Here is a 27,662-nt window from a genome sequence, read left to right on the forward strand (position 1 = left end):
TTTTGCTTTCTGGACACAGGGGTTTCATTTAGCCACCATAGCCAATGAATTTGTCTAATCACCCTTTCAACTTAGCAGTCATCACTGCAATCTGTGGCAGTGGTATGCTCAAAGTTAACTATGTTCTCTGTAAAGAATTACATTCTTTTCTCTATCCTGAATCTACTGCCTATCAGCTTCTTGCAGCGCCCCTGAATTCTGGTTCTTTGGGAGAGGCATACCAAGTTCTCTGTTTCCTCTTTCTCCCCATCATGTGTAATTTTATATATCTCTGACTCCTTTACTCCAGATGTAAACTTTGGCCAAAAAAAATAGATGTATGTGGGCGGGGGAGCAATCTGGACTGGGTCTCATTGCTGAGGAAAGGGGGTGTTTTTGCCTATTCTGATTTCCATATCAGGAATCCCCCCCTCCCCAGGATTGCTTTACGTTCCTATTGGAAAAAGGGACAGGTAACCCCTGAGGTGCCTGTCTCTTTTCCCTACCAGGGTTCAAACCAGCTGGGGAGGTGGCTACTTCTGATAATAACAATGGCATGGGAGATTTTTTAAACTTCCATCAGAACCAAAGCCACAACGAGCCCCTTACAGCTGCTTTGGAGGACAGAACTGCAGCAACCGTTTGGCCCTTCCTGTGGTGGTAAACCTGTATACTTCTTCAGACTGTACTACTTCAGACTGTAGATTATGGCTCACATAATTTACTGCTCCTCTAGTTAAAAAAATATTCCACATAGAAGACTAGCCTAGCCATCTGTTATACATGCTAGGTTTCTTGTGGGTGAAGTTCTTTTGCCTGAAGGAAAGTTCAGTCATGTGATTTCCTCCTCTTGCAGTCTAACATGGTGTAGCCCAGACACGCTTTTACCACTTCAGTGAGGGCACAACTCAAGGAGACATTAGAGATCCCAGACTGGATTTCCTCTTTCTTTCAACTTCTAGAAATATCAGCCATGGGAGTCCCTGATTTGGATTTGAACCACAGTGCAGGGCAAGGAGGATTTTAATCCCCTTGCATTGTTCCTTCATGTGAATCATAAGCCCCTAGACTATTTTGTTTACAACATAGGGGAAAGGATTTAACTCTAGTCCCCTTCCCCCAGCAGTATGGTCCTGACCCAAATCAGACTCCCTGTTTGGGGTGTTTACAGAAATTTTAACAGACTGGAGAGTGGAAACCCAATAACAGATTTAGATTAAGGTTAAGTGGTATTAACTGAAAAGCCTATATTTGAGTATTTTTTCCCTGTTAAGATATGCATACTGTGTTTGAAGAGGGAAAACATAAATAAACACATATTGCGGTACGTGTTACGTATTGTATCATGGAGAATTTCATTTATTTGCTTATTGATTATACATTTATCCAAAATTTCAGCCAAATATGGACTCCCAAAGAAGCTCATCAAAATCTAGTGGCAATGACAAAATTTGGAACAAAATGTTCCTCAAGTTTAGGGATTTTCAGCTGGGTTGGATTCAGCCATGATGGAGAGGGGCTTGGCTGCTGCCTCTCTTTCCTCCATTGGCCTCATTGATGGCAGTTGGTAGTTGGAGAATTTGGAGTCCTCAGTTGTTTGCAGAAAGTCCCAGGTTCAGTTCCTGGCATCTCTAGTTCAAAGGTTGAGGTAGCCGGTGATGTTAAAGACCTCTTTTGAGACCTTGGAAAGTCACTGCCAGCCGGAGTAGACAATACTGCCCTTAGGGTTGCCAACCTCCAGGTGCTGGCTGGAGATCTCCCTCTATTACAATTGATTCCCAGATGACAGAGACTAGTTCCCCTGGAGAAAATGGCTCCTTTAGAGGGTAGACTCCATAGCATTATATTCCAATGAGGTCCTTCCCCTCCCCAAACCCACCTTCCACAGGCTCCACCCCCAAAATCTCCAGGTATTTCCTAACCCAGTTGGCAACCCTCAGTGACCTTGACAGAGTTATTATAAGGCATTTTTATGTGTTCACGAGTACTTGGCTGCTCCTTCCCTTCCCTAAGACCTCGTCAATGGCAGTTGGAAACTGGAATGTTATTTAAAACTTATATTTTTTTCCTGAGTAAATCTTTAGTTGAAACTTGTTGATCCTCCTTAATAGAATTTAATATTGGCATCTTTAATGAAGTTAAACTGATATATTACAATGGACAAATTTGGGCTTCCAATGCAACCATGTGGTGGGAGAATTTGTATTGGGGCTGTGATACTGTGGCAGGAAAGGTGTAACAATTACTCTATGAACATGCATTGTTTTCTCCCATGCAGCTATTAGTCCCCATAAGGAAGAAAAAAAGACTTTCCCTGGCTGGGCTTATATCTGCTTGTGGTGACTAATTTCAGTCCAGGAAATGGCACCAAGTGGCCCACTCTGCCCTAGCACTTATGCCTCTGATCACATGAAGCTGCCTTATACTGAATCAGACCCTTGGTTCATCAAAGTCAGTATTGTCTACTTAGACTTCCAGCGGCTCTCCAGGGTCTCAGGCAGAGGTCTTTCACATCACCTACCACCTGGTCCTTTAAACTGGAGATGTCGGGGATCGAACCTGGGACCTTCTGCATGCAAAGCAGAGGCTCTTCCGCTGAGCCATAGCCCCTCCCCTAAACCAACCACCACTATACAACAGCTGCTTATCACAGAATCCTAGTGTTGGAAGGGACCACCAGGGTCATCAAGTTCAACCTCCTTCACAATGCAGGAAATTCACAACTACCTCCCCCCACACACCCCAAGTGACCCCTACTCCATGCCCAGAAGATGGCCAAGATGCCCTCCCTTTCATCATCTGCCTAAGATCACAGAATCTTGTGTCTAGTGATGCCTTCAACTTAACCATCAGTATATCAAAATAGTATATTGTATCTGAGACTAATCATAATGATTGAGTCAATAAAGTGTAGTGTTTATACTGTTGGACTAGGATCAGGAAGACCCATGTTCGAATCCCCACTCTGCCATGGAAGCGTGCTAAGTGGTCTTGGACCCATCACTCTCTTTCAGTGTAACTTACCTTACACGGTTGTTGTGAGGATGGAAAGCAGGAGGGGAGGCTGGTGTTGTAAGCCATTTTGGTTCCCCATCGAGGAGAAAAGCAGGATATAAATTATCTAAATAAATATAAATGATAATTTTATTGTGCTAAGATGAGATCATAAATACTTTAAACTGTCTGATTCGCCTTTCTGTGTTCCATTCATTCTATTCAGAGAGATGGAAGTTGTCTTAAGTTAGCTTGGCAAGATTTGTCAAAAACACACAATGCAATCCTATGTGGAGTTACTGCCATCAAAGGACACTAAAACCTTCTCTGGAATGCTCAGCTGAGAATTCTCTCAGTGTGGGACAGGAAGGGGGAAAGCTCTTTAAAAACAGAAGGTATTGTCTTGCTCTGCTATGGCTTTAGCATTCAAGTTACAGACAAAGAACATACAAAAAGAACTTTCAAAAGAATCAAGTTTGAAATTTCCCTTACTTTTTATTTGTGTGACCAATAAATCGGATTGTTATGCGATAGCTTGGCTGTGTGCAAAACAGCTGTCACATATTAGCAATCTCACAGCCTTTCCCACCATGTGTGACGGGAATCTGCTAATGGGAAGCAAACAGATTATCTCCTTCAGGCTGCCAGGCTGTATTTAATGAAACAAGAAGTCTTCTAAATAACATGTTAAAAAAAAAAAAAAGGAAATTTGGAGCGAATCCTAGATAACTGTACAAACTATAATCGAAAGGGTGGAGTTAGCTGGCTGATGGACTAGAGTTATGTTATTTAATTATTGGTTTCCACAGTCTAGTGCTTTCATCCTACTAGCCTAGAACTGTCTAACATAATACTCTCAATGGCTCTCTTACCAGGTCCCTGTATCTCTCTCCACCACCACCGTGGAGGCAGACAGCCCATTCCTGAGGGGGTGCGAATCACGATGGCTAGGATGGCACAGCTGATAAGGCTCCTCACAGGCTTCCCGGCTGCCACAGAGGGAAAAAAAAGCCTTTTTTCTATATAAAAATTGGGGGGGGGGATTTTTCCTCCCATAGGAGAAAGCGGGCCTGCACCATCAGAAAAACGTGGTGCAGGACCGCCGGCATCCCAGGAGGCAAAAGGGGGTTGGAAGCTGCCTAAAGGCAGCTCCGCCCCTCAGAACGCCCCGGGAATGCCTCCAGGGGCCTTGTGCTGGGAGAACGCCGGCGGGAGGCCGTGCCAGCATCCCAGGGCCGTGCTGCTGCTGTGGTTCGGGGGGGGGGGCAGGGTAGGTGGCCCCACGCAAGCATCCGTGCCAGTTTGCACGGCACAAGTGGCATGGACATCGACGGAGGGGTCATGCCACCTCCTAAGAGGATTCGGCCCCCAGCCTCAGGATAGGGCTGTAAGAGGCATTCATAACTTTTTCATGATTTAGATCAGGAAATCAGCACAAGAGAAAACAGTTAAACCCTTCATTCCCCATTGCTGCTTCTCCGCTCAAATTTAGAGTCCTCTGTGCATGTAATGGATCTTCTGTATAACTTGCAGAACTTAGGTTCCCCAGAACATTACAGTTCGCTTTCTAGAGATATACAGTTGCATTGATCTGTTTGTAGCAAAACAACCAAGAGCCTTTTGTCACTTTAAAGGTGAAGGGCTGGGTGCTAGGGTTGTGCTAGTGCAGGGGTGGGGAACCTTTTTTTTTTGCCAAGGGCCATTTGGATATCTTGGACATTATTCGGGGGCCATACAAAATTTATATATATAAAACAAAAAGTAATCAGCAGTGCAATGTTATGCAGGTCTACTCTAAATCCTACTCAAGTCCAGTCAGCGGGGCTTACTCATTGGAAAGTGTCAGCAGGTTTGTCCTGCAGATGTCTAGGATCTTAACCTATTGGCAATCTACCCATTTTGGTGCAGAGAAACTATGAAATACATTTTGTTTATTGAGAAATTTTACATGTTGCCTGGAACTTGACTTGGATGGCCCAGCCTGATCTCATCAGATCTCAAAAGCTAAGCAAGGTCGGCCCTGGTTAGTACTTGGATATGAGACCACCAAGGAATACCAGACTCATTATGCAGAGAAAGGCAATGGCAACCCACCTCTGTTCATTTCTTGCCCAAGCCAGCAGTGCCATGGATTGAACTTAGAAGGGTACAGATTGGGGAGGGGCACAGAGTACACAGAGAGAGATGCTGCATGTTTGGTAGTCCATCCTGCACCTGGGACCTTCTGCATGCCAACAGATGCTCTACCTCTGAGCCACAACCCCTGCCAAGCAGAGGCTCTCCCCCTGATCCACAGCCCCTCCCAATCAGATGCTCTCCCCCAGATCCACAGCCCCTCCCAAGCAGATACTCTCCCCCTGATCCACAGCCCCTGCCAAGGAGATGCTGTACCATTGATGCACAGCCCCTGCCAAGGAGATGCTCTCCCCCTGATCCACAGCACCTCCCAAGCAGATGCTTTCCCCCTGATCCACAGCACCTCCCAAGCAGATGTTCTCCCTCTGATCCACAGCCCCTGCCAAGGAGATGCTCTCCCCCTGATCCACAGCACCTGCCAAGGAGATGCTCTCCCTCTGATCCACAGCCCCTGCCAAGGAGATGCTCTCCCCCGATCCACAGCCCCTGCCAAGACACTCTACTGAAGCTCGCCAGCCGGGAGATCCAGTGGGGAGGGGCTGGCCAGGGGGCCCTCTGGCAGCCGCTCGGGAAGCGCGCGCCAGCCGGGGTTTCAAGTGGGGAGGGGCTTGGCAGGGGGCCCTTTGGAGCCAGCTGGGAGATCCAGTGAGGAGGGGGTGGCCAGAGGGCCCTTCAGTGGCCACGCAGGAAGCTTGCTTCCGCCGGAGGTTTAAGCAGGGAGGGGCTTGGCAGGGGCCCCTCTGGCTGCCGCACGGGAAGCACACTCCAGCCGGGAGATCCAGCGGGGAGGGGCTGGCCAGGGGGCCCTCCGGCGGCTGCTCGGGAAGGGCGCACCAGCCGGGGGTTCAGGCGGGGAGGGGCTTGGCAGGGGGCCCTCCGCAGGTGGGCCGGGGGCCGGCTGAAATGATCCTGGCCCGCAGGCCGGAGGTTCCCCTACCCTGTGCTAGTGGGAGGCATTTACAGAGGTGGATCTTCCTTCCCACAGCAACCTCCCCAAGGGCATTGCCGAAGGTTGTGGGATCTGTGTGGACCAACAGGGGGACTATATTCAGGGATTTGAAGAGGAAGAGGAACTGAGCAGTATCATCCCCACCTTGGTCTTCTGTTAGAATGGGAAGCATAGTGAAACAGGCTTTCTGTTGACCCAAGGGTGGGGTGGGGGAGCTTTTACCTGATTCCCCTTCCATTGCAGCCCGTCCAATCTTGTAGGGTCCTGTGACCCTCAGCAATCTCTTAGGAATCACAAAGGGCCCCTCTGGGAAGGGGCAAGTGGAGAAAGATCTACGAGCTCTTCAACTTGTGTAAACCATAGGATCCAGCCATAATGTTTTTATCGCGGTATTAATAGTTGTAGGACAGAATGCACTTTATCTGATGAAGCAGTTAAAGTGTTTAGACTTTGTACACATTGGTTCTTCTGTGTGTGCGGCCCTGTGTGTTTGGATCTGTAATGGGCAAGAGTGCAGTGAAAAAAATTACTGCTGCTTTGAGGCTATCTTTCTGTTGGACACATGGAATGTGCACTTCATTCTCTCATGGATGTTTTGGAACTAAATGAGAGCCGTGAATACAAAACGGTGTTCCTAATATTATGCTTTTCACTTCCTTTGCTTAATTTCAAATTTGTCCCAGTATAGGAGCTCTCAGAATTTTGACTGAGATTGTATTTATTTATTTTTAGAGAATTTCTAGCCGGCCTTTCCAAGGCAGGTTATAGAAAATGTAATCACATAATTAAAAAACAAGACAAATCAACAGTAAAACACTGCAATGCCTGGAGTAATATTCCATGTGTCCAATTCATGAACATCCTTTATTATATCTCAAACAATGGTTATTATATCTCAAACTGCTGTTCTCAGGATTTAGCTGGGACAGGACATATTGATGAGGTGTAGTGGCTAGGGTATTGGTCTAGGATCTTGGAGATGTTGGTTCAAATCACCACGTTGCCATGAAGCTTACTGGGTGGTCTTGGGCCTGTCACTCTCAGCTTAACTTACCTCACAGGGTAGTTAGGACAAAATTGGAGAAGAGAATGATGTACACTGTCTTTAACTCCTTAGAGAAGTAGCAGGATTAAAATGTACAAAATAAATAGAAAACTAACACATTAGCAAAGGGAAACCCTTTAAATTTGCGATGGAAATTTCAATGGAACAGGTAGAAGAACTTACTACAAACCTACTGAAATGATTTTTTAAAAACTTGTTATCGATCAAGGAGGTTTAGGGCAGAGTGTGACATTTACACTCTACAGACCAGATAATGGTTTTCAAACTATCTTCAGGGAACTGTTTCACCACTAATTGGTCTGCTGAAGAACACATGCATGTTAGCTGTAGAACTATTGCATGGGGGCAGATAATTCTGGGGCATGCTCTGAGGTGCGCACTCACCCTGAAGTGTGTTGTTGCACTTCATCTTTGCTTTATGTGAACTGAAAGTGCTCCCCAGAATATACCCAGTGCTTCCTTTCTACAGCATGTTGCAGGGGGAAGGTAAGTTGTGCTGGGCGAGCTGTTTTTCACTGGAGATTGCCTTCTATTTCTGATCTCTCATTAAAGAACTCCTGGTAAGCTTTCCAGGAAAGCCAGGGTTCTCTACAGCACAGTTTGAAAACCAGCAGTCCAGACTATTACTTAGTCTTCAACCATAGCTGGTGACAAACTGATGCTGTTAACCAGTGGTTTAGTAGGAATCAGTTATAACAGGCAAAGGCTTCTCTGTTGAAAGGCACTAAAGAGTGATAAGGAAATATTGAGCTGGATCCTGCAGAAGACATCTGCTAGCAGTAACTCTTTCCTCTAGCGCCAAAAGCCTTCCCTGTTCAAGAGGCCCTTCTGTGTTAGAGGAGGGCTCTTCAGGACCGAGGAATGTGTCTGCAGGATGCAGCCCATATTGTTGCAAGATTTTTGTCCAGCAAAAAGAAGAGAACTGATCACTCACTACAGTGCCTTTTGCATGCTTGCTTGCTTTCCTGTAATATCTGTGTGCCTGGCATTTTAGCATGTTTGTTTTTTATTACATACAGCTTTTCTTGAGAGCCATTCACAAAAGAAAATTACTTTATCTGTTTATAGGTTGTCAGTACTCCTCATAAATATCCATCCGTCCACCCCGAGACCCGCCATTGGACAGCCCTGACATTTGCTGTGTTGCATGGACATATTCCTGTAGTTCAGGTATTGCTGTATTTCCCTTTGCTCCATCCCATGTTTTATTTGTCATCTTTAGCTTTGAATTGGCACTCCAACCCATAATTGGCAGCGTTCTCATATTGGTTACTCCTTGCTTCTTCTTGGTTTGCTATGTTTATATATAATACCACTATTATATATACCTACAATGAAGCCAATATGAAACTTAAATAGGATAATTTTATAATGAGGTCACACCAGGAAAGTCCTGTCAACTCATTTTTGCTCCTTTTTTGATGTCAGCGAAAATAATGTTAGCTCTCTCCCCCCCTCCCCCCACACACACTTTCTTATGTTCTATATCCAAAAAAACCTTACTCGGCCATAAAAAGCAGGGAAGAATAATGCTGTACAAGTCCAGGGAATGAATAGAGAAACATTTTACTCTTAAAATGCTTAAGACTTTAGACTTATCCGGAGAAACTGATTGGTTGATGCTTCAGCACAAATGATGCCTCTTGTTTAATTAATGGAATTTATTCCCATAGGATGTGGAATTACATGGAATTACAAGCGACTTGACAGATTTATGGTATATAGATGACTATTAAGCTATACCTAAAGATGCATTCAGAGACATATTCTTCTGATCACCAGGTGCTGGGATAAACAGGGAATGTCTATCCCCATTATGCTCTGTTTGTGGGCATAGAAGGGAAATCTGTCTGACCTGTGCTTACATGGATCTTTGGTGTGATCCAGGAAGGCAGTTCTAATTGTTCTTAGTGGGGCATATCCAAATGGTGTTCCATTTGTTGGGAGCAGATGTATAGCACATTCAACATCTACAGGCCACATGTCCTCAATCTCTTCTACTCCCTTGTTTACCCACACAGCTGATAGGATAGCTTGTTTCAGGGCCAGCATAAGATGCACACACTGCCAGTGATCAGATGGAGCACAGCCCTCTAGGGCTATCCTTTGCTGTTGTTAATGGATCACTGAGGACTTCCGTTTCAAGCACACTGTGCTTTCATTGTCCTAGCAACTTCTCTGAAGACAAAGTTAAAACTATATCTACTGTACACAAATGGCTAAATATTAAACAAAAACCCTACTTTGCATTTACAATTTTCAAAAAGACTTTTTTACAGGCAGAATGCCCCAGGTTCAATCTCTGCCCTCTCCAATGAGAAGGATCTAAGATGGCATGGCTGGATTAAGCTGAAAACAGCTGTAGTGGACTGAAACAGTTTTAAACTAGTTTCTAAAATAGTTTAGAAAACTATGTGAACATGTTCATTTGCTTTTTTCTTAAAGTGCAGCTTGTTCTGTTATGACAATGACCTACTTATAAACCTAAATGGGAGAAGAGCATGCCGCCAGTCTTCTGACACTGGCAAACAGACAAACAAAACTTTCAGCTCATTCATCTTAAATTAACTCATTCATCTTAATATCCATGTGGATAGACAATGGATTGGATCCAGAGAAGTTAAAGAATGTTTGAAGGCAGAATTAGATGTTACCTTGGGTAACACATGGTTTCAACTTCATGTTTGCCAAGATAACAGGAAAAAATAAAGCTCTCAGTGGTGCCATTTGAAGTGGGAAAATGGCAGTTGGGAACCCCCCCCTCTCAGCTACCGATTGCCTCAACATGTCTCTCCAGCATTAGTGTTAAGAAGGTAATACAGTGTTGGAACTCCATGTTTCTCTCATTACTCATACATCTGCCCAGATGTTCACTGAAATCACTGGGATTTAAATGTGCATAGAAGGCATGTCCCATTGAAGAACAGTTAATCTATTTTATTGTTCTGTGGACAGCACCCAGATGCTATGAATTGGGAAAGGCCCACTCAATTTTAAACGGCTGGTTTTTTCTGCAGTAAACTTGGAAACAGAGGCACCTGAGTTTGCAAAGTAAAATTAGAATTAGATGCTATCTTGGCCCTGAGCCTGGCTTGCTGGGGATGAGGGCGGGCTATAAATTTGAAATAAATAAATAAATAGACTCTTGCTTTCCTTCTGAGCTAACCCTTTTCACAAGCCTGGGTTCCAGTGTGCCCAAGGTGAAGTTGCTTGCAGATGACTCCATCGCTGCTCAGACTATAATTTGTCCCATCACTGGTCAACCCACTTTGCTCATGACACTGCTTGAATTACAGTGTGTGCCTGCGATGGCATGTTTCAGTGATCGCTTCTTTAAGTCTTCTTGGTCACCACTTCTCAAATGCGTAACTTTGGTACTGACCATCGCTACTCTTGAAGAATGTGTTCTCACTGATACACTTCCATGCTACCCTATAAGTAATCATGTTAATGCTTTTCAGGCATAGCTACAGGTATCATGCAAGTCAAATAGAAGGCTATGTGGCAACTGGAGAAATGTAGAGAGGAAGTACTCTCAGTAAACCTCAAAAGAGGCAGTTGCTTCATTGGTGCTGAATAGGAACTTCCTGAGCAAGAAAGGTCATCAGAAGGACCTTAAGGACGCTGATAAGAGGCCGAAGGAACGTAGAGGGGAAGTAATCTCAGTAAACCTCAAAAGAAGCAGTTGCTTCATTGGTACTGTATAGGAACTTCCTGTGCAAGAAAGGTCATCAGAAGAACCATAAGGAGGCTGATAAGAGTCCTGCTGAAGCAAGCTTCAAGCCAACGGATGATGTCATCTTGGATTGAAACTCAACAACGGGCTGCCCTTGAAATTGTAGCTTGGAAACTACAGCTGAGAATGCAGCAGTCCAACTATTGTCAGGATCTAGCTGACAGGAACACATCCCTCCTGTTATAAAACAGCTCCATAAGCTGCCAGTTTGTTTCCAAGTTCAATTCAAAGTGCTAGTTGTCGTCTTTAAAGCCCTTCATGGTTTAGGACCCACATTTCTGAAGGATGGTCTTTCCGTCTATGTCACTGTGCACCAAATGCAGTCTTCTGTTTGCCACATTCCTGTTGTTAATTTAAGGTGGCCCTCTTGGCCCACTGTACCTTCTGTGTAGCAGTTCCCACCACATGGAACAGACTCCCTGAGGAGCTGAGAGTATTACTGTCTTCAGAAGTTTTTAGGAAGTGCTGTAAGGCCATTTTATTTGCGAGTGCTTTTAATGGGCTTTGAGCTGCAGGTATTTTCTGGGGGAGGGGAGTGGATTTTTTTAAATATTTTGTATGTTTTTACTCTTGGAACTTTAACCTGCCTTGAGCCACAAGGGAAAGGCGAGGGCATAAAGAAACAAATCAGCATCCTTAAATAGCAAATTTCCTTTATAGCTGTTGCTGGATGCAGGAGCTAAAGTAGAAGGTTCTTTGGAACAGGGAGATGAAAACTATTCTGAAACTCCTCTGCAACTTGCAGCAGCTGCTGGTAAGTATTTTCATATCAAAGTATTTCTTTGCTCGAAAATTTGATTTAAGGCAGTCAGAAGTCCTCATTAAAAACAACACCCTGATTGTTATTGCCCTGCAGGTAATTTTGAGCTGGTTAGCTTGCTTTTGGAACGAGGTGCTGACCCTATGATTGGAACCATGTATCGGAATGGAATTTCCATGACTCCTCAAGGTGATATGAACTCCTTCAGCCAAGCTGCTGCTCACGGACACAGGTAAATAGCACTAGCTAAATGGGTTGTGTGGTCAGTTTGCATGGGATGGGATTAAGCAAAATGTGTGGACTGCATTCGTCTCAGGTACAAAAGTGTCTACAGAGATGACATTGTATCGCCAAAAAAGAAAAGCTGGATTTAAAGACAAGTGTTAGATAAAAGGTGACACAGATTCCTAGAGGATAAGCCCATCAATGGTTATTAGCCGAGATCATGAGATGTTCAGTAGCCAATAGACCTATAAGATTCTGTGGATAAACTGCAACAGAGATTTTCATTTCCAGCTTGTAATCTCCCAGAGGCATCTGGCCAGTCACTGCTAGGAGAATTGTGCTGGACTAGATGGGCCTGTAGTCTGATCTCAGCATCATTGCTCTTATGTCCTTTTAATAAAGTGTCTGCTGATGGCAGGATGCATATTCCTTGCCACTATCTTGTGGAAATGAAGACATAGGTAATGATCTCACGGTTCATACATGTGCCTCCTTGGTTTCCTCCTTGGCTTTTCCAGGCAGCAACTCCTAGCATAATATTATTATACTCAGAGAAGGTGTGGAGCTATGGAAACCTGGTCCACTTCCACAGGCAAATGTGCAGTGGGTTACAGGCTCTTGGCCTTTGCAGAACAAAAGAATCCCAAACATGCCTCCAATTCACAGTTAAAAAGCTTGGCGAATGGAGTCAAGCATTAGGAGAGAATGAGATCTGGGACTGAGATCCACGACTGATCTCAGGGAGCTATGCAAGAACTTTTCAGTCTAAAAAACAGGTAGGACTCAACTGAATGCAGAACTCCAGATCTGCCAACTTTGGGGAAAGCAGCTGAGAGACCAGAAATAAAGAACCATTAGGTTGGTGACCTAAATAAAAAAAAAAACCCATCAGGTTGGGTGATCAAAGTAAGGGCATGAATGACAGAGGAAGAGGGAGAGTAAAGGAAGAATGAGCCAAGGGATGACTCCTAACAACTAAAGTCAGTTTAAAGTAGTAATACGTTAATTGGTAGAAATAAGCATGCCAGTTGCACATGTCACGTGCATGGGTGGGATAGAGAAAGAAAGAGAGATCTGCGAGACGGAGAAAGAGAGATCACACATGCATATGTTTCAGTAGGATATTCAGCACCAAATGGCTGAATGTGTGAACTGTGTCCACCAAAAAGCATAACAGCTGAATTTGTTATCGAGAGATATGGAAGTTCTATTTGTGGTGTTAGATCTATAATGCATAAATGTGTATAAGATAAAGTGTGATAATGGGCTTGTACTGTTTGAATAGGCATAGGCTCGGTTCCCAAGTTATGGAGCATATATGTCCCAGGGTGGTAATGGCAGTGAAGCAAGTGCATTCATTCCTAATTGGGTCAGGACCTGTGTGGCTGTTTATACATATGAATCATCACGGGATAAACATACATATATGAATCATCTCCTAGAGAGAGAACAACTATGCAAGGTTTACAGAAGGTTAGCTTGAAGAAGGGGCGATTGAAAGTCTAACAACTGAAAACCTCTTTCTCGTTGTCTCCAATCCACCTCTTCTCCTTTCCTCCCTGAATTTTAGTTCCAGCATTTGATACTGACAAAAATCTTCTTCCACTCCTCCTTGAAAACCACCTGTGCTTTATTCTCTCAGGGTCTGATCTGACACCACATTAAAGAAATAGCTCAGCTGTCAAAACTCATGTGTCAGATTAGTACATCTGTGCAGCACATGTGCCCTCTGGGTACCCAGCAGATAACAGAACTGCATGGCACCTGGTCAACTTTTGGGCCCTCTCACATCCATCACATACATTTGGGATTCTCAGGAATTCAAAGTATTTGTCTAATAGTCAGCCATGCCATGAATGCTATCCAAAAAAGCAGGAAATCAACAGCTTTACCTGTACTGTGGAATAAAAATTTGCCATGGGCTCCCATTGTCCGAAAGGGAATACAGGCATGACATTTACAGACCATGTTCAGATGTACCCTCACTGTGTTGAGTGAATATGTGCTTTTCTTCTTCCAGGTTTCAGCTCTGAATAAAACAATCTTGTGGGTGTGCAGCAAAACCTAACTATGAGCAGTGCCAATTGGCTAGCACCCATATTGTCATCTCCCTGAGCCACGTAGCAATTTGCAAGTGTCCTTAAGATGTTTCAGGGTGTGTGTTTTTTTTAAGGATGAATGCGTAAATAAATAAATGTATGTTATGCTTTAAACAAAACACTTGAAACAGTAGATAGCCCACTTGAGACAGAAGAGAGGAGCAAGGCTGATGGCAAACCCGGTGTTCAACTTGATACATCTGTCATGTAAATTGTCAGGCAAGCAGATCCATGCACAGAGTGAAGAATATGCTGTGTTCTCTCTTTAAACACTGAGTCTGTCTTTACCCCCAAGAACTCAGGATTATGTTGTCATCTGGGTTATCAAAGATTACGTTGCATGACATAACGTACACATCATCTTGATCAACAGATGATGTACCTTCTTCCGTCCCTATAGAGATACAAAAACACATACACAATTTAGCCCATTTGCTCTGGATACATTGCTTATTCTATCCTCCACAGGACTGAACATTCGGAGCTAGCAAGATGTAAGCGTATAAGGTAGGTGGGAGGTAAGGGAGAAGATGCACACTGGATTTGATTGATTGCTTCTAATAGTACATCAATTGGGAACCACTCCATCAATCCTTAATGGCATCACACAGGTGTAAAACCTGTTGATGAACACAGTATGGAGTCTGCGCTTCAGATAATGGACCTTGCAGCTGCAGGCCCAGATCAGTGATATTATGCAAAACAACAACAAACCATTGCTTGTAAGCTGGTTTGCTAGATATAGTTAGATGAACTAACAAGATTAAGCATCAGCTAGACAACTCAAAGCTCTGTCTTCACTGTTAACAGTTCCAACCTGGTGGCTTTCCCCCCTTTCTCTCTCTTTTTGCCTTGTGATTGACAGAAATGTGTTTCGTAAGCTGCTTGCTCAGCCGGAGAAGGAAAAAAGTGACATCCTATCCCTGGAGGAGATACTGGCTGAGGGAACTGACTTGGCAGACGGTGCTCCAGCTCCTTTATGTGCCAGCCGCAATAGCAAGGCCAAACTGAAAGCTCTGAAAGAAGCTATGTATCACAGTGCCGAACATGGTTATGTGGACGTGACCATTGACATCAGGAGCATAGGTTGGTTTTAGCTGCTGCTGTTGGAAGTGTGGTTTGATGGGAGGGACCTCTGTCAGTCACATTGGCAATTTCTGATATGTTCTTGATTTCTTGTCAAAGCAAAAAAAAAAAAAGCAACTTTTAAATGTTTTCTGGGGATGCAGAAGAGGATTGAAATCTTGCAATGAAATTTAAAAGCTCCGCTAAAAAATTCCATTTTTTTTTACTCCTGGAGATCAGTTACTTGGAGTCTTTTTCCTGCATTTGAACCTGGTGATATTATTATGCATAGGCTGCCTCTCCTATGACTATTGCACATTTGTATTTTACAAATGTGTTTCTTCTACACAAAGATCACCACATGAATGGCCTTTAAGTAGGGTTCCTATCTGTTGTGTCAAGTGGCAAGTTGCAGTGCATGCTTACAATTAGCGCAGAGGTCTCCACAATACTGCAAACTGGAATCCTTTCTTTAAAATGCTAATATTGGGAGGACTCATCAGGGCCAGGGCCAGCAGCAGTCATCGGATTACTTGCTACCACTCAACAGGCCTGACTGACCCAGGCCTGGCTGCTTGGTACTTGGTACTTTTCAACAGCAGCCACCCCATGAAAGCTAGTGTGGTTTAGTGGTTAGAGTTTCAGACTAGGATCTGGGATAACCAGGTTCAGATTTCCAGTCTGCCACAGAAACAGACTGGCTGATCCAGATTAGAGTCCACCGCTCTTAACCACCACACCACGCTGGCTTTATTTGTGAAAATGAAATGGCGGTATACAAATGAAGTAAATAATAAATATAGAACTCACAAAACATAGGTTGATTGGTGAGTGAGAAGAAGGAAGCAGGGAAAGGGAGATATAACGGTTACCAGGAGGAGGGAAAGAGGAAATAGTGGAGAAGAGGAAATGAAATGCCTCTTGTGAGTACATGGGAGTTCCCCTCCAGAGCCACTGTGCCAGCGGCAGGGCCTCTGGGAGCTGCCACATTGACAGCAAAGCCCTTGGTAGTTAGCAGGGGTCCAGGAGTGATGGCAACTGCAGCTGCTGCAAGGCCTACTACTGGTAAGTGCTCTGCACATGCACAGTGAATGTTTCTCTGGGGGAGATTTAACCCCCCCCACACACACACACACAGTATTTGTTTATGTTTTAGGAGTATGGTTTGGAGGAAAACTATCCTTTCTTTCAGGGTGGACCTGATCTGCGGTTTTAGGTCTCTGCAGATCTGCCTGCATTTGAGACATAGATATATAGATAATTTTATTTAATATTCAAATGTACTGCAGTGTTTTAAAACAATTCTATAACACCGAAGTATAGCCATAGTTGCATGACTTTCAGAAACTGCAATTATTCATGGGAAGGATGTTAGGCTGAGGTGTGATGACCCAAGGTGACCCTGCAAGCTTCCGTGGCAGAGTGGGGATTCAAACCCGGGTGTAAGCCCTTGGTCCAAATGAACCAGAAACCACGACATAGACAATCAGGTCCAAAGAAGCTGGTCTTTACTGGTCAAATAGAATAACAGAGCATAAAGGAAAGGGTGACAGCTATGAGGCTGTCTGGCTGAAACTTGGTAATATAGACGCACAGGAAGGGCGAGAGATTACATATCAAAAACAAAGTAGTTTCCCAGAGCTTCAAACAGAGTGTAGTAGGCATAACAGTCCTTGCAACCTTGGCTGCAGTTCAGTAGGCATAACAGTAGGCATAACATTCCTTGAGTCTGGTTGGCAGGAAGTGAAAGTGAACAGCAACTGAAATGCCTGACACCGGGTCTCTCAGATTCTAGTCCAGTGCTTTAACCCAGGGGTCCCCAACCCTTTTGAGCCTGTGGGCACCCTTGGAATTCTGACACAGCATGATGGGCGCAAGCATAAAATGGCTGCTGCATCAGGCAGAGTCAGCCACAAAGTGGCTGCCGCCACTTCCATTGAGTCTAGGGTTGCTACTACTCCAGGTAGTAGCTGGAGATCTCCTGCTATTACAACTGATCTCCAGCTGATAGAGATCAGTTCACCTGGAGAAAATGGCTGCTTTGGCAATTGGTCTCTATGGCATTGAAGTCCCTCCCCTCCCCAAACCCCACCCTCCTCAGGCTCTGGCCCAAAAACCTCCCACCAGTTGTGAAGAGGGACCTGGCAACCTAATTCAGTCACACTATGAAGATGCTGTGGTGGCAGCTGCTGCCAAAGTAAAGTTTTGAAAAATCTGCACAACTAATCAAATCTCCAATGGCCAATGAGAAGCCTTGCTGGGCAAAAGTCATACCTGGCCCCACCCACTTTCTTAAAACACTTGGCAGGCACCAGGAAAGCTTTTGGTGGGTGCCATGGCACTGACGGGCACCATGTTGGGGACCCCTGCTGTAGAAGCTTCCACGGCAGAGCAGGGATTTGAACCTGGGTCTTCCCAGTCTTAGGTTGGATCCTATGACTCTCTTCAGCTGAATACTATAACTGCCTTCTACCAAGCCTTTCTCCAACAGAGGGAGACTTCCTTCAACAAAGAAAGATTTTATTCCATCAGAGGAAGTGTTTCTCCATTGGTCCTCTCTGTTTCAGAAACCAAAAGTACTTCAGAAATACTGGGATCTAAAGCTGGTTGAGAAAACAGTGACTGTAGCAGAGGAGATGTATATATGGGAAGGGTTAAAAAAAAAGGTAAAGGTCCCCTGTGCAAGCACCGGGTCATTCCTGACCCATGGGGTGACATCACATCCCGACGTTTCCTAGGCAGACTTTGTTTACAGGGTAGTTTGCCAGTGCCTTCCCCAGTCATCTTCCCTTTACCCCCAGCCAGCTGGGTACTCATTTTACCGACCTCGGAAGGATGGAAGGCTGAGTCAACCTTGAACTGGCTACCTGAAACCAACATCTGTCGGGATCGAACTCAGGTCGTGAGCAGAGCTTGGACTGCAGTACTGCAGCTTACCACTCTGTGCCACGGGGCTCCATGGGAAGGGACTCTAGAATATTTTCCAGGATGGGTGGGGGGGCTATCTCATTAATAGATGTTTGAGGAAATCTTTACAATCTTTTTTTTAAATTTTAAACAGGTGTCCCATGGACACTTCACACCTGGCTAGAGTCTTTGCGAACGGCCTTTCAGCAGCACAGAAGACCTCTCATCCAGTGCTTATTGAAAGAATTCAAATCCATTCAGGAGGAAGAATACACTGAAGAACTCGTCACACAAGGGTTGCCTTTGATGTTCGAGATCTTGAAAGCAAGCAAGGTATGTGTGTATCCGCATTCTGTTATGCCACAATATAAAACTCACCTTGAAGCTCAGATACTATCTAGCTTTTTTGCAACTCACCTTTGTGCGTGCGTGTAGCATTTTTTTCCTGCTTGTTTCCAGATGTGCAGAATACAGATTGCGGGTGTTTAAAAAAAAAAGGAGATGACATTTTCCACTCACTGCTAGGACAGCTTAATAGTCACACTGACAGTGAGCAAGTAAAAATAAACAGAAGCCAAAGGCTTGTGGTAAGACTTAGAATTGTTCAGGGCAGGGCAGAGCTGAAAAGTACATCAGCTGAACCTTATGCAGCTGGTTATTTAGAACAGCGCAAAAAGGGCACCATGAACATATACTTAGAACTTTTTATGACAGTTTCCAACTCCCAACTCTAGCACATTTATTACTCCCTGTAAGATCACCTACACTTTTGTTTTCGGTCCTGACTTGGATGCTTTTGGGGAGGTGTGTTTTTTCCTCCCATTTCCCCAAAGCGTTGTGGCGCTTCCGTTTACCTCCCAGGTTTTCCTTGAGCTTTCCCAAATCTGCCTTACCTCAGTGTTTTGGCAAAATCACAGCAAAGCTAGGATGGCATTTATATGGGCAGGATCTTCCCAGTCCTGCTCATATTGGTGCCATTTTCCCTGCCTTAGTTTCCACGGCAGCCGTTTCCCACTGTCACCATTGAGGGCTTTCATTTAAAAAACTGACAATTGTCATATCCTTATAGTGTTATGATAATCTATCAGTCAGGGTCTCCAAAATTCCAACTTTCCTTTAAAAAAACCCACTGCCATGTGGAAGCCCCATTGCTGCTGCACTGTATCAGCAGCCACAGCGGCAACAGAGAAATGTGACAAGCCAGTCCCCATGTGGAAAACACCTAACTCTGGACAGGGGAGGAGGGTTTATGTTATTCCTGAGGTTTTATGAAAACATGCATTGGACATTTACTGGGGTGGGGGTGGAATCCAGGACCATTTGAAATTCTATGCCCAAGTCTTGAAGGAAAAACGTATATATGCCCCATGCATTTTAAATCCCTTTAGATGAAGCCAGGATAATTTCCTTTTGAAATGCAGTCATATATGGCATAGTATATAAATGTTGCCCTGACCTGGGTGGCCCAGGCTAGCCTGATCTCTTCAGATCTCAGAAGCTAAGCAGGGTCAGCCCTTGTTAGTATTTGGATGGGAGACCACCAAGGAATACCAGGGTTGCTATGCAGAGGAAGGCACTGGCAAACCACCTCTGTTAGTCTCTTGCCATGAAAACCCCAAAAAGGGGTTGCCATAAGTCAGCTGCGACTTGACGGCACGTCACACACACATATAGATGTTACTGATAGAGACGTACAACTGCCAAAAAAATAAAGCTTGTGTGTGTTGGGAGGGGGAGGATGATTTGAGTTAGAATTTTGTTGAGGAGAGTAAATTTAAGTACAATTTATCAAGCTTAAACTACATTTGGCACTTGAAGAACATTAAATGCACAATCACATAGGCCAAAAGAGATGGGAGAGGGCTGCACCATGTATTTTTTAATTTATATCCCCCCCCCAATGTACATCACAGATTTTCATTGCTTTGAAGCTCTTTTCAAAACTGGAAGCGAGCCAGGTTGGAAGGTTGTGCTTAAAGTAAGAACCAGGCAAGGCAAGTTAGAGGAGAGTGGAAGGTCTCACTTCCCTCACTTGAACACTCATTTTTGTATTAAAAGAAAGAAACTTGACCGAGGCAGACATATAGCTGTCTCACTATGTCAGATTTGGCCATAGTGAAACAAGAGGGAAATTTCCATTATACCTTAAGCATCTGGGAGACGATGAATTGTGCCATGGATTCCTGCACACACACACACACATTTTTCCTCAGGTGTCAATACACATTGTTTCAATACCTGTCAAGTGGCATAGTTTCAGGTGGATAGCTGTGTTGGTCTGCAGTAGAAGAGCAAGCTCCAGGTCCAGTAGGACCCTGAAGACCAACACTATTTCCAAGGTGTAAGCTTTCAATAGTCAAAGCTTCCTTTGTCAAATAGGGGCGGGGGATGAAAATATGTTATCCCCAGTTTCTTGGTATACTAATGTGTATTCTCTGGCACCCTTCATTACTGGCATAATAAAATGTGTGAAATAACAAGTTGAATAAGAAATTATTTATTTGTATAAAAAGAAACAATAAAAAATAAGTTGATATTTGGTGACAGTCTGTTTTAGTTTTACACATTTTACTTTTAACAACAGCAATCCACTGATTTAATAGGTCAGCTCAAGGAGTAAGTTACATTTACTGACTGACACTAGGAAGTGTTCCTTTTGCTGCTAAATACCTAAAATATTTATAAGCAGTTGTTTTATTCATTCATTCATTCATTTATTAGATTTCTATCCCACCCCTCCCTGACCAAGGGGAGATTTCTCTGAATTCTATTCATTAAAAGCACATAATTCTTTTTATATTGCTACTTTGGTGAAGTTATAATATGACTAAGACAAAACAAAGGAATAATTGAAAATGAGTTTTCTTAAAGAAGAAATCAAGTTCTGTGAGTTCACATGTTTGCTTCTGTATAGTATAAATGCAATTAAAAAGGACATTTAGTCTTTACTAAGAGTCATTTCCTGGAAATAATTTGACAACTGTGGACAAAAGTTCCTAACAATTTTTTCCAGGCATAGAGCAATCTCTGCTTGCTGATAGGGCTTTGCATATCACTCTGGAGTGGATAATTCAAGGGCCCCTTTTAAAGCCTGTGGGCACCTTTGGCATTCCGACACAGGGTTGTGAGCACCAAAAAAATGCCTGCCGCAGGAGGAGGCGCCGGCCACAAAATGTCAGAGAGCGAGGTTATGGTATAACTCTCATGGTAATACTTCAACATTTAAGGCAGAAGCTCAGTTTAACAGAAATCTGCACAGCCGATCAGCCCCACCCGGCCCAGCCCACTGTCTGAAAACACTTGGGTGCCAGGAAAGGTCCTGATGGGCACCATGGCACCCATGGGCCCCAAGTTGTGGACCCCTGGGTTAATTCCTTCAGTGGCAGGTTCCTGTGTGCGCTGGTGACTGTGGCATATAGTGGTACCTTTGATTATTTTCAGTATTCCTGTGTCTAAACAGTTTAGAATAACCAGGACCCGAATTCTTCATAAACGTACATCTTGCATTCTCCATATGAGAAGTGAACATCAGGTATACCATAGTGGCTTGCTAATACTGGGTTGATCCAGCCAGCTTTTCCACTAGTGAAAAGGAGAGGGGTCTCCTTTTCCAAAAAGGCTATTATGCTCAGGATCACAGGACAATGTGGGATGGAGGCTCTAGTAAGGAGGGGAATTGGGTGAGATTGAGTAAAAAAGCTGTCTGGACACAACCCATAATGTGCAATTAACGAGTGTCACAATGATTGTGTATAGCAGCATGGATTCGTTTGAAGACTAACATTATATCTGACTGGATTAGTTTACACTTAAGTTCTTAGTCATAATTTCTCCTGAAGGATATTTCAGCAGGGGACTCAAAAATGCCTATTGTTTTTTTGTAAAAAGTGGGGGGGAACGCTGAGTCTTGAATGAGAATTTTGGTGCACTGATGGTAGTTATGCTCTTTCCTGGTTTCATCTCCATGGATTAGATTCCCTTCCTGGATCTCAGCCCTCTGTACACAAAACAGAGTTGAAAAAGTCCTTTTAAAGTAGAACCTTGGCATTATTCCCAGTTGCTGCTAAGGGACAATTTGTATATCACCTGTGATGAATTGTGCTGTGTTGTGGAAATGTCTTAGCATAACTCCAACTAACATGAAAGCCGATTTTGTCAAACTGTTCATTACCTCTAACTGTTATCTCTAACCTCTTGGGCTTCCCTAGCTTGCAAATGTTGACTAATATTAATGATGTATATATGTATGCTTCTTAATCATGTACAAGCAGTCTTCCAACGCAGCACTTAATCAATTTTTATTCAGTTTATGTACTGAATTATACTAGAGAACCTACAGGAGAAGGAGAGAGCCTGTGGCAATTGCAAGGGAAATCCTGTCACTCAAGTAGGATTCCTGTGGAGACAGCTTCACGGTGCCCTCCTATTTTCCTCCCACAGTTAACTAAAAGTTAGTTATTTGCAACACATAAGTATATTATCAAGTGAGGTTCTGTGAATCTATTCTTAAGCTGAAAGCAAATCCTAGTGATATTTTTAAAACAGAGATTGATTACAGAGGTTATATTTTCCCTGTGGTTCTCCAATCCCCATATTTGCCCTAGTAACTTGTACTGCAAATTGTATGCATTACAGATTTATGTTTTCAGCCACGTATGAGATTCTCCTTCAGACTGCTTCAATGTGTGTCTACAGTAAAGGTGTGATGTGCATGAAGCTATCTCAGGATTCCTTTCAGTTTGGAGCGTGACGGAAAGTAACGTTGAGTCACAGCTGAGTTATGGTGACCCTGTAGGGTTTTCAAGGCAAGAGACTTCCTTGGTTCTGCTTCTGAGATCTGTTGAGATAGGGCTAGCCTAGTGGTCGGCAAACCACGGCTCACGAGCCGCATGCGGCTCTTTGGCCCCTTGGGTGCGGCTCTGCCCCTGGGCGCCGTGCCTGCTGCTTAGTCTCCCCTGGGGCCCGGGCGGCCACGGTTCCTGCCGGCGCTTCTCCTGTTGCTACGACAGCTGGCGGACGGCCGCCCCTCCCTCCTCCTCCGAGACGCCTCTGCGCAGGCGCCATCTCTCCTGCTCCCGCCCGGGGCTCCGCTCCCCCGCGCGTGTGCGGTCACAGCCCACTCCCGGGCCGTCAAGCCCAACCCCGGTCCCAGCGCCAACCCACAGGGGAGGGGGGAAGAGCCCTCGGACCCCCACTTGCCTGGAGAGAAGCCTGGAGAGGCGGCAAGCGGCAGCCGGCTAGAGCCGCCTCCCAGCGCCCGGGGCGCTGGCTCGAGGTCCCCACAACCGACCGGCCCGCTCGTCAGCTGGCGAGCGGGAGAACCGGTCTGGGCAGACCATGCCCGGCCGATGGGGTGCTGCAGTGGCCGCGACGGCCCCCGGCCCCCAGGCTGGCCCGCCAGCCGGGTCCCCGGGGAGAGGCCGAACAGCCCGCCCATCAGCTGGTAGGCGGAGCGGGGAGCGCGATGGTGGAGGGAGGCGCCGGGGAGGCAGAGGGGTCGCCGCGGCTCCAGTCCCAGCTCCCACCGGGAAACGGTTGGCGGGACAGTGGGGGGAACAGGTGCGGAGAGGAGACTCCTGAAGGAAAGACCCACCCCACGCAAGACGGGCTGAGGGAGGGCGGAAGAGCCAGGGGAGGACAATGACGAGGCCACCGCCCTCTGAGACAACTCTCCTGGCAAGGAGAGGAAGAGGTGTGGGGAAAGGGATCTTTATAGCCTCGGGTTGAGGGGAAAGGGGGCGGAGCCTAGGTGGCTCTCAAGGGAAATCTCAATCGTTGTGCGGTTGATGTTTGGCTCTGTTGACTGGTGAGTTTGCCGACCACTGGGCTAGCCTATTGCTATTCATGTCCGGGCATGTGCTCATTACTTGTCCCTAAACATTTAGAATTGTGTTTCAGCATTTGGTGAGGTATATCAAATCTGTCCCCTCTCATGTCTTTTAAAAAAGGTAAAGGTCCCTGTGCAAGCACCAGGTCATTCCTGACCTGTGGGGTGACGTCACATCCCAATGTTTACTAGGCAGACTTTGTTTATGGGGTGGTTTGCCAGTGCCTTCCCCAGTCATCTTCCCTTTACCCCCAGCAAGTTGGGTACTCGTTTCACCGACCTCAGAAGGATGGAAGGCTGAGTCAACCTTGAGCCGGCTACCTGAAACCAACTTCTGTCAGGATCAAACTCAGGTCGTGAGCAGAGCTTGGACTGCAGAGAGTCCTGAAATTTGGCCAGCTTTGTGTCTTATGAATCATCCTTATTCACCAAAGGAAAGGAGAACAGGCTAAGCAGACTCAGTGGAGAATGGAAGAATGGCTCTCAGATGACCAGTTGCATAATGAGACCATGAAGTTAATAACTATCTTGGATTTTAAAAATCTGGATTGGGGAATGGTTCTCTTATCTAGTACATCCATTTAATGAACCATGTGACTTGGTTCTTGTCTTGGACGTGCCACATTTATTAAGTGCCATCAAATCGCTTCCGACTCATGGCGACCGTATGAATCAATTACCTCCAAAGATCCTTTTTTAAAAGCAAGATTCCTGTTCATGTATTAGCTTGGCTAGCTGCTAGCAGCAATAGAGAGCTCTTTCTTTTCACCTTTTCTGCAGCTGTTGGCCTGGTTTATTGTTGAAAGACACAAGCTTCCATCAAGCACAGCTAATACGCAGAGCCTACCCGCGGCCCTCAGGCTTGGGAACAATAATGCTTGTGTTGGATAGGTTAGGTTCCGCCTCTCCCTAAGAGCGACCAATGAGAGCTGATGGAATGTTAGAGAGTGACAGTTGGAAAACTGCTGATTGATCGACTGATTGAAGGTTATAAATTGTCACATCTCAGTGATTTCCAAGGTGCGAGTTGCAAGCTAACTGGAGATGAAAGCAAGAGTGGAGTAATAAGTTCCTGACTGCCCACAGCGGAAGTGAAATATCGTGAAGGTTGTGTGTTTGTGGAGGGAGAAGATGAAGGGTGGGAACTAGATAGAGCAGCACAGGATTGTGTGGCTAGGATTCTGTGAGATCCAAGGAATCTCCTTTGGGATTTGCCACAGAGATGTTTCACTGCCACCAGGTCCCTATAGAACATTAAGCAGCGATCAGTTTTGGACGGATTTCTTGTGAAGGAATACTCAGAGTACACATTGATTATCTCCTCTGACTCTTTGGGTGTGGGCTCTTCCCAGACTCTCCTAATTTCTATTCAAGTTACCTTACATGGGCACATAATTAAATTTCAGAACCACACTGGTATACAGAACTTAACACCAGAAAGTATTTTTGGGGGAAACACAGAGAGAGCAATTTATAAAAGAATCTAAAAGATAAACATAATTGTAACCTTTCCTCTGTCTCTAAAGTGATAGAAATTGATTATCTGTCCGTAAACTATGAGGTTACTGTATTAAAACCAGCTTACATTTGGATAAGGAACATTACCTTCATAGGGAACAAACCCTTCCCTGTTTCAAAAGGATACTCTTGAGGCAGATTTTTGCTATAGGATTATTGGCCAATCAGGATCACAGTTTAGTGCTGCTTAGTTACACATGATGGTTTACACAGGTTGTATCTGGGTTCCCTGCTATATCTTGCAATCAGAGGTGAATTTTCCCTCAGTTCAGATCATCTTTGGACTCAACTGACAGGAAAGTTAAGTCTGATGCCAGACAGACCTGCCAAGTTTCATTATTAGTTACTGAAGGCAAATGGGTAAGACAGAAGATAATTGGCTACCATGATATAAATGTTGTTTAATGAAAAATGGAAATACCATCCCTTTGATTCCTCAGGCTATCTGGAAGTGGGTTTAGAAAGACAATGGATGTAAAGGAGGATCCTTGAGACACATCTGTTGTTTTCTGCAATGTGCCTAAACAGAATGCTTTTTTTGCAGTCCCGGATGGACCTAGTTTTTCCACACATAACCTTCCTTGGGCTAATCCCCATTTTCAGATAAATAACATGCTAGAAATCGTCCGGTAATTGAATTTCAAATTGCAGGTTTGGCATACAGAAGACTTCCGACATGTACAAAAGTACATTTTAGGAAGAAGGCAAAACTAAAGCCCTTCTCTTCGATATTTTAGTTTTCCAAGAAGGTTTTATGTGGGGCTGCATTTCAGAAGTGAATTCCCTTTGCCTGTGATCTGAAGTGGAACATTATAAGAGAGACCATAATGAGATTTTTGTTCTCGAATAAGTAGCTCAGCCCTGCCTTCAATACTTATTTTTCCTGGAAACTGCCCTGGGTTGAGTTGGCAATGTGTTTGGGGAGTCTGTGCCTCCCAGGCGCATGTGGGTTTGATTCCGATCAGGCATTGGCTAGATTGAATGCCATTCCATCAGGGGAGCTATGGGATTGTTTAAATAAGGTGCTGCATTCTGCGTGAGTGTGTCAGTGTGGTTCTGGTCAAATAGACACCCGTCAACATCCTCTATTTAGCTGTGACCTGCTCAGCGTGGCAAGAGATGGATGGATAAAACCTTTTATCCGGAACCCTAGGTGTGAATTGGATAATTTGAGGTTTCTTTTAGCAGGGGTAGATTTTAATATTACGTTGGAAGTTGTCAAGTTTTCTCCCCAGTTGATTAAGATTAAAAATACTAATTCTCTCTCTATATAAATATATTTTCCCTTTCTTTTAGCCTTTGTCTTAGTGTGACACTGTTCAGAGCCAAATTGGCTATATGAGCAGTATCATTAAAGTAAGTAAAAGTAAAGTTAGTAAAATAGATTCAGATCAGGACCATGGTGTGTGGAGAGAGGGGATTTAAGCTCCTCCTGTGCCATTTTTCTGATCTGACATGGCAGAGGGGTCTCTATTTACTGCTTTGGGGGCTCCAAGTATACTTCTAGGGTACATGTCAGTTTTCCCAGTGGGACAAATAATGCTCCCTGGGGTTTCAGGTCAGGAAAATAGCACAAGAGTAACTTAAGTCCCCTCTCCCTGCACACGTGGACCTGATTCGAAACATGCCTACTCATATCTGGGAGGCATAGATTCTGAAAATACGTCCACCAGCCCCACCTGGGAACATCCCTAGGAAAAATGTATTGTGTGATTAGGCCCATTAGGATTTGCATGTGTTTGCACACTTGTTCATGCATGTCATTCTACCCCCCGTTTTCAAATCTTTTACCCCTTTGTGCCCTAGAATGAATTGCCCTATCACTTTTATCCTCTCCAACCATTTCAGGGCCAAAGTATTCATGATGATGGACAGATACTGTGGTTTTCAGAACTTTTGTAGGATAAGACAGACCTTCCCCCCACCATTTCTCTGTAACCTCATCATGTTTAGAAAGAAGTATCATGTGTAGTCACAGTAGTAATGCTACACCTAGGATACTTGCATGTTGCATCCACTGTTGTGCCTGTCAGCTGACTTGGGTGGCAAGAGGAGGATCAAATACTGCCCAGAGCAATTGTTCTGAGATGCTCCATAAGCTCTTGAAAGTTACAATATCTATGAAAAATGTGAAGTTTGCATTTTCTTAACCTACTGTGCATGTCTTGTAACTCTTCCTGAGTGACTCTTCTAATCTGCTAGCTATACCTTTCATTTTGTATTTTGTGTCTTTTTTTAGAATGAAGTTATTAGTCAGCAACTGGCTGTCATATTCACTCATTGCTATGGACCCTATCCTATTCCAAAGCTTGTTGAAATCAAACGCAAGCAAACCTCTCGCTTAGGTAAGTGTGCAGTAAGTGGCAGGCTTCGTGTGACTTCATCCTCTGGGCTGGGTTCT

General features: G+C 44.6%; 1 protein-coding gene across 4 annotated transcripts in view; it reads left to right on the top strand.

The window, feature by feature from the left end:
* Positions 1-27,662, top strand: part of ABTB3 (ankyrin repeat and BTB domain containing 3) — a 254,327-nt gene that overhangs the window by 215,905 nt on the left and 10,760 nt on the right. For 2 of the 4 annotated variants that reach the window (XM_056846051.1, XM_056846053.1), the window contains 6 exons: positions 8,193-8,294; positions 11,521-11,614; positions 11,717-11,852; positions 14,810-15,030; positions 18,071-18,249; positions 27,501-27,606. In XM_056846051.1, the coding sequence (XP_056702029.1) occupies positions 8,193-8,294; positions 11,521-11,614; positions 11,717-11,852; positions 14,810-15,030; positions 18,071-18,249; positions 27,501-27,606 (838 nt within the window). Of the gene's footprint in view, positions 1-8,192; positions 8,295-11,520; positions 11,615-11,716; positions 11,853-14,412; positions 14,452-14,809; positions 15,031-18,070; positions 18,250-27,500; positions 27,607-27,662 lie in introns of all 4 variants that reach the window. The other 2 variants (XM_056846052.1, XM_056846054.1) reach the window with 2 other exon arrangements.

The sequence above is a fragment of the Euleptes europaea genome, chromosome 3 (genome assembly GCF_029931775.1).
Source record: "Euleptes europaea isolate rEulEur1 chromosome 3, rEulEur1.hap1, whole genome shotgun sequence".
NCBI lineage: Eukaryota > Metazoa > Chordata > Lepidosauria > Squamata > Sphaerodactylidae > Euleptes > Euleptes europaea.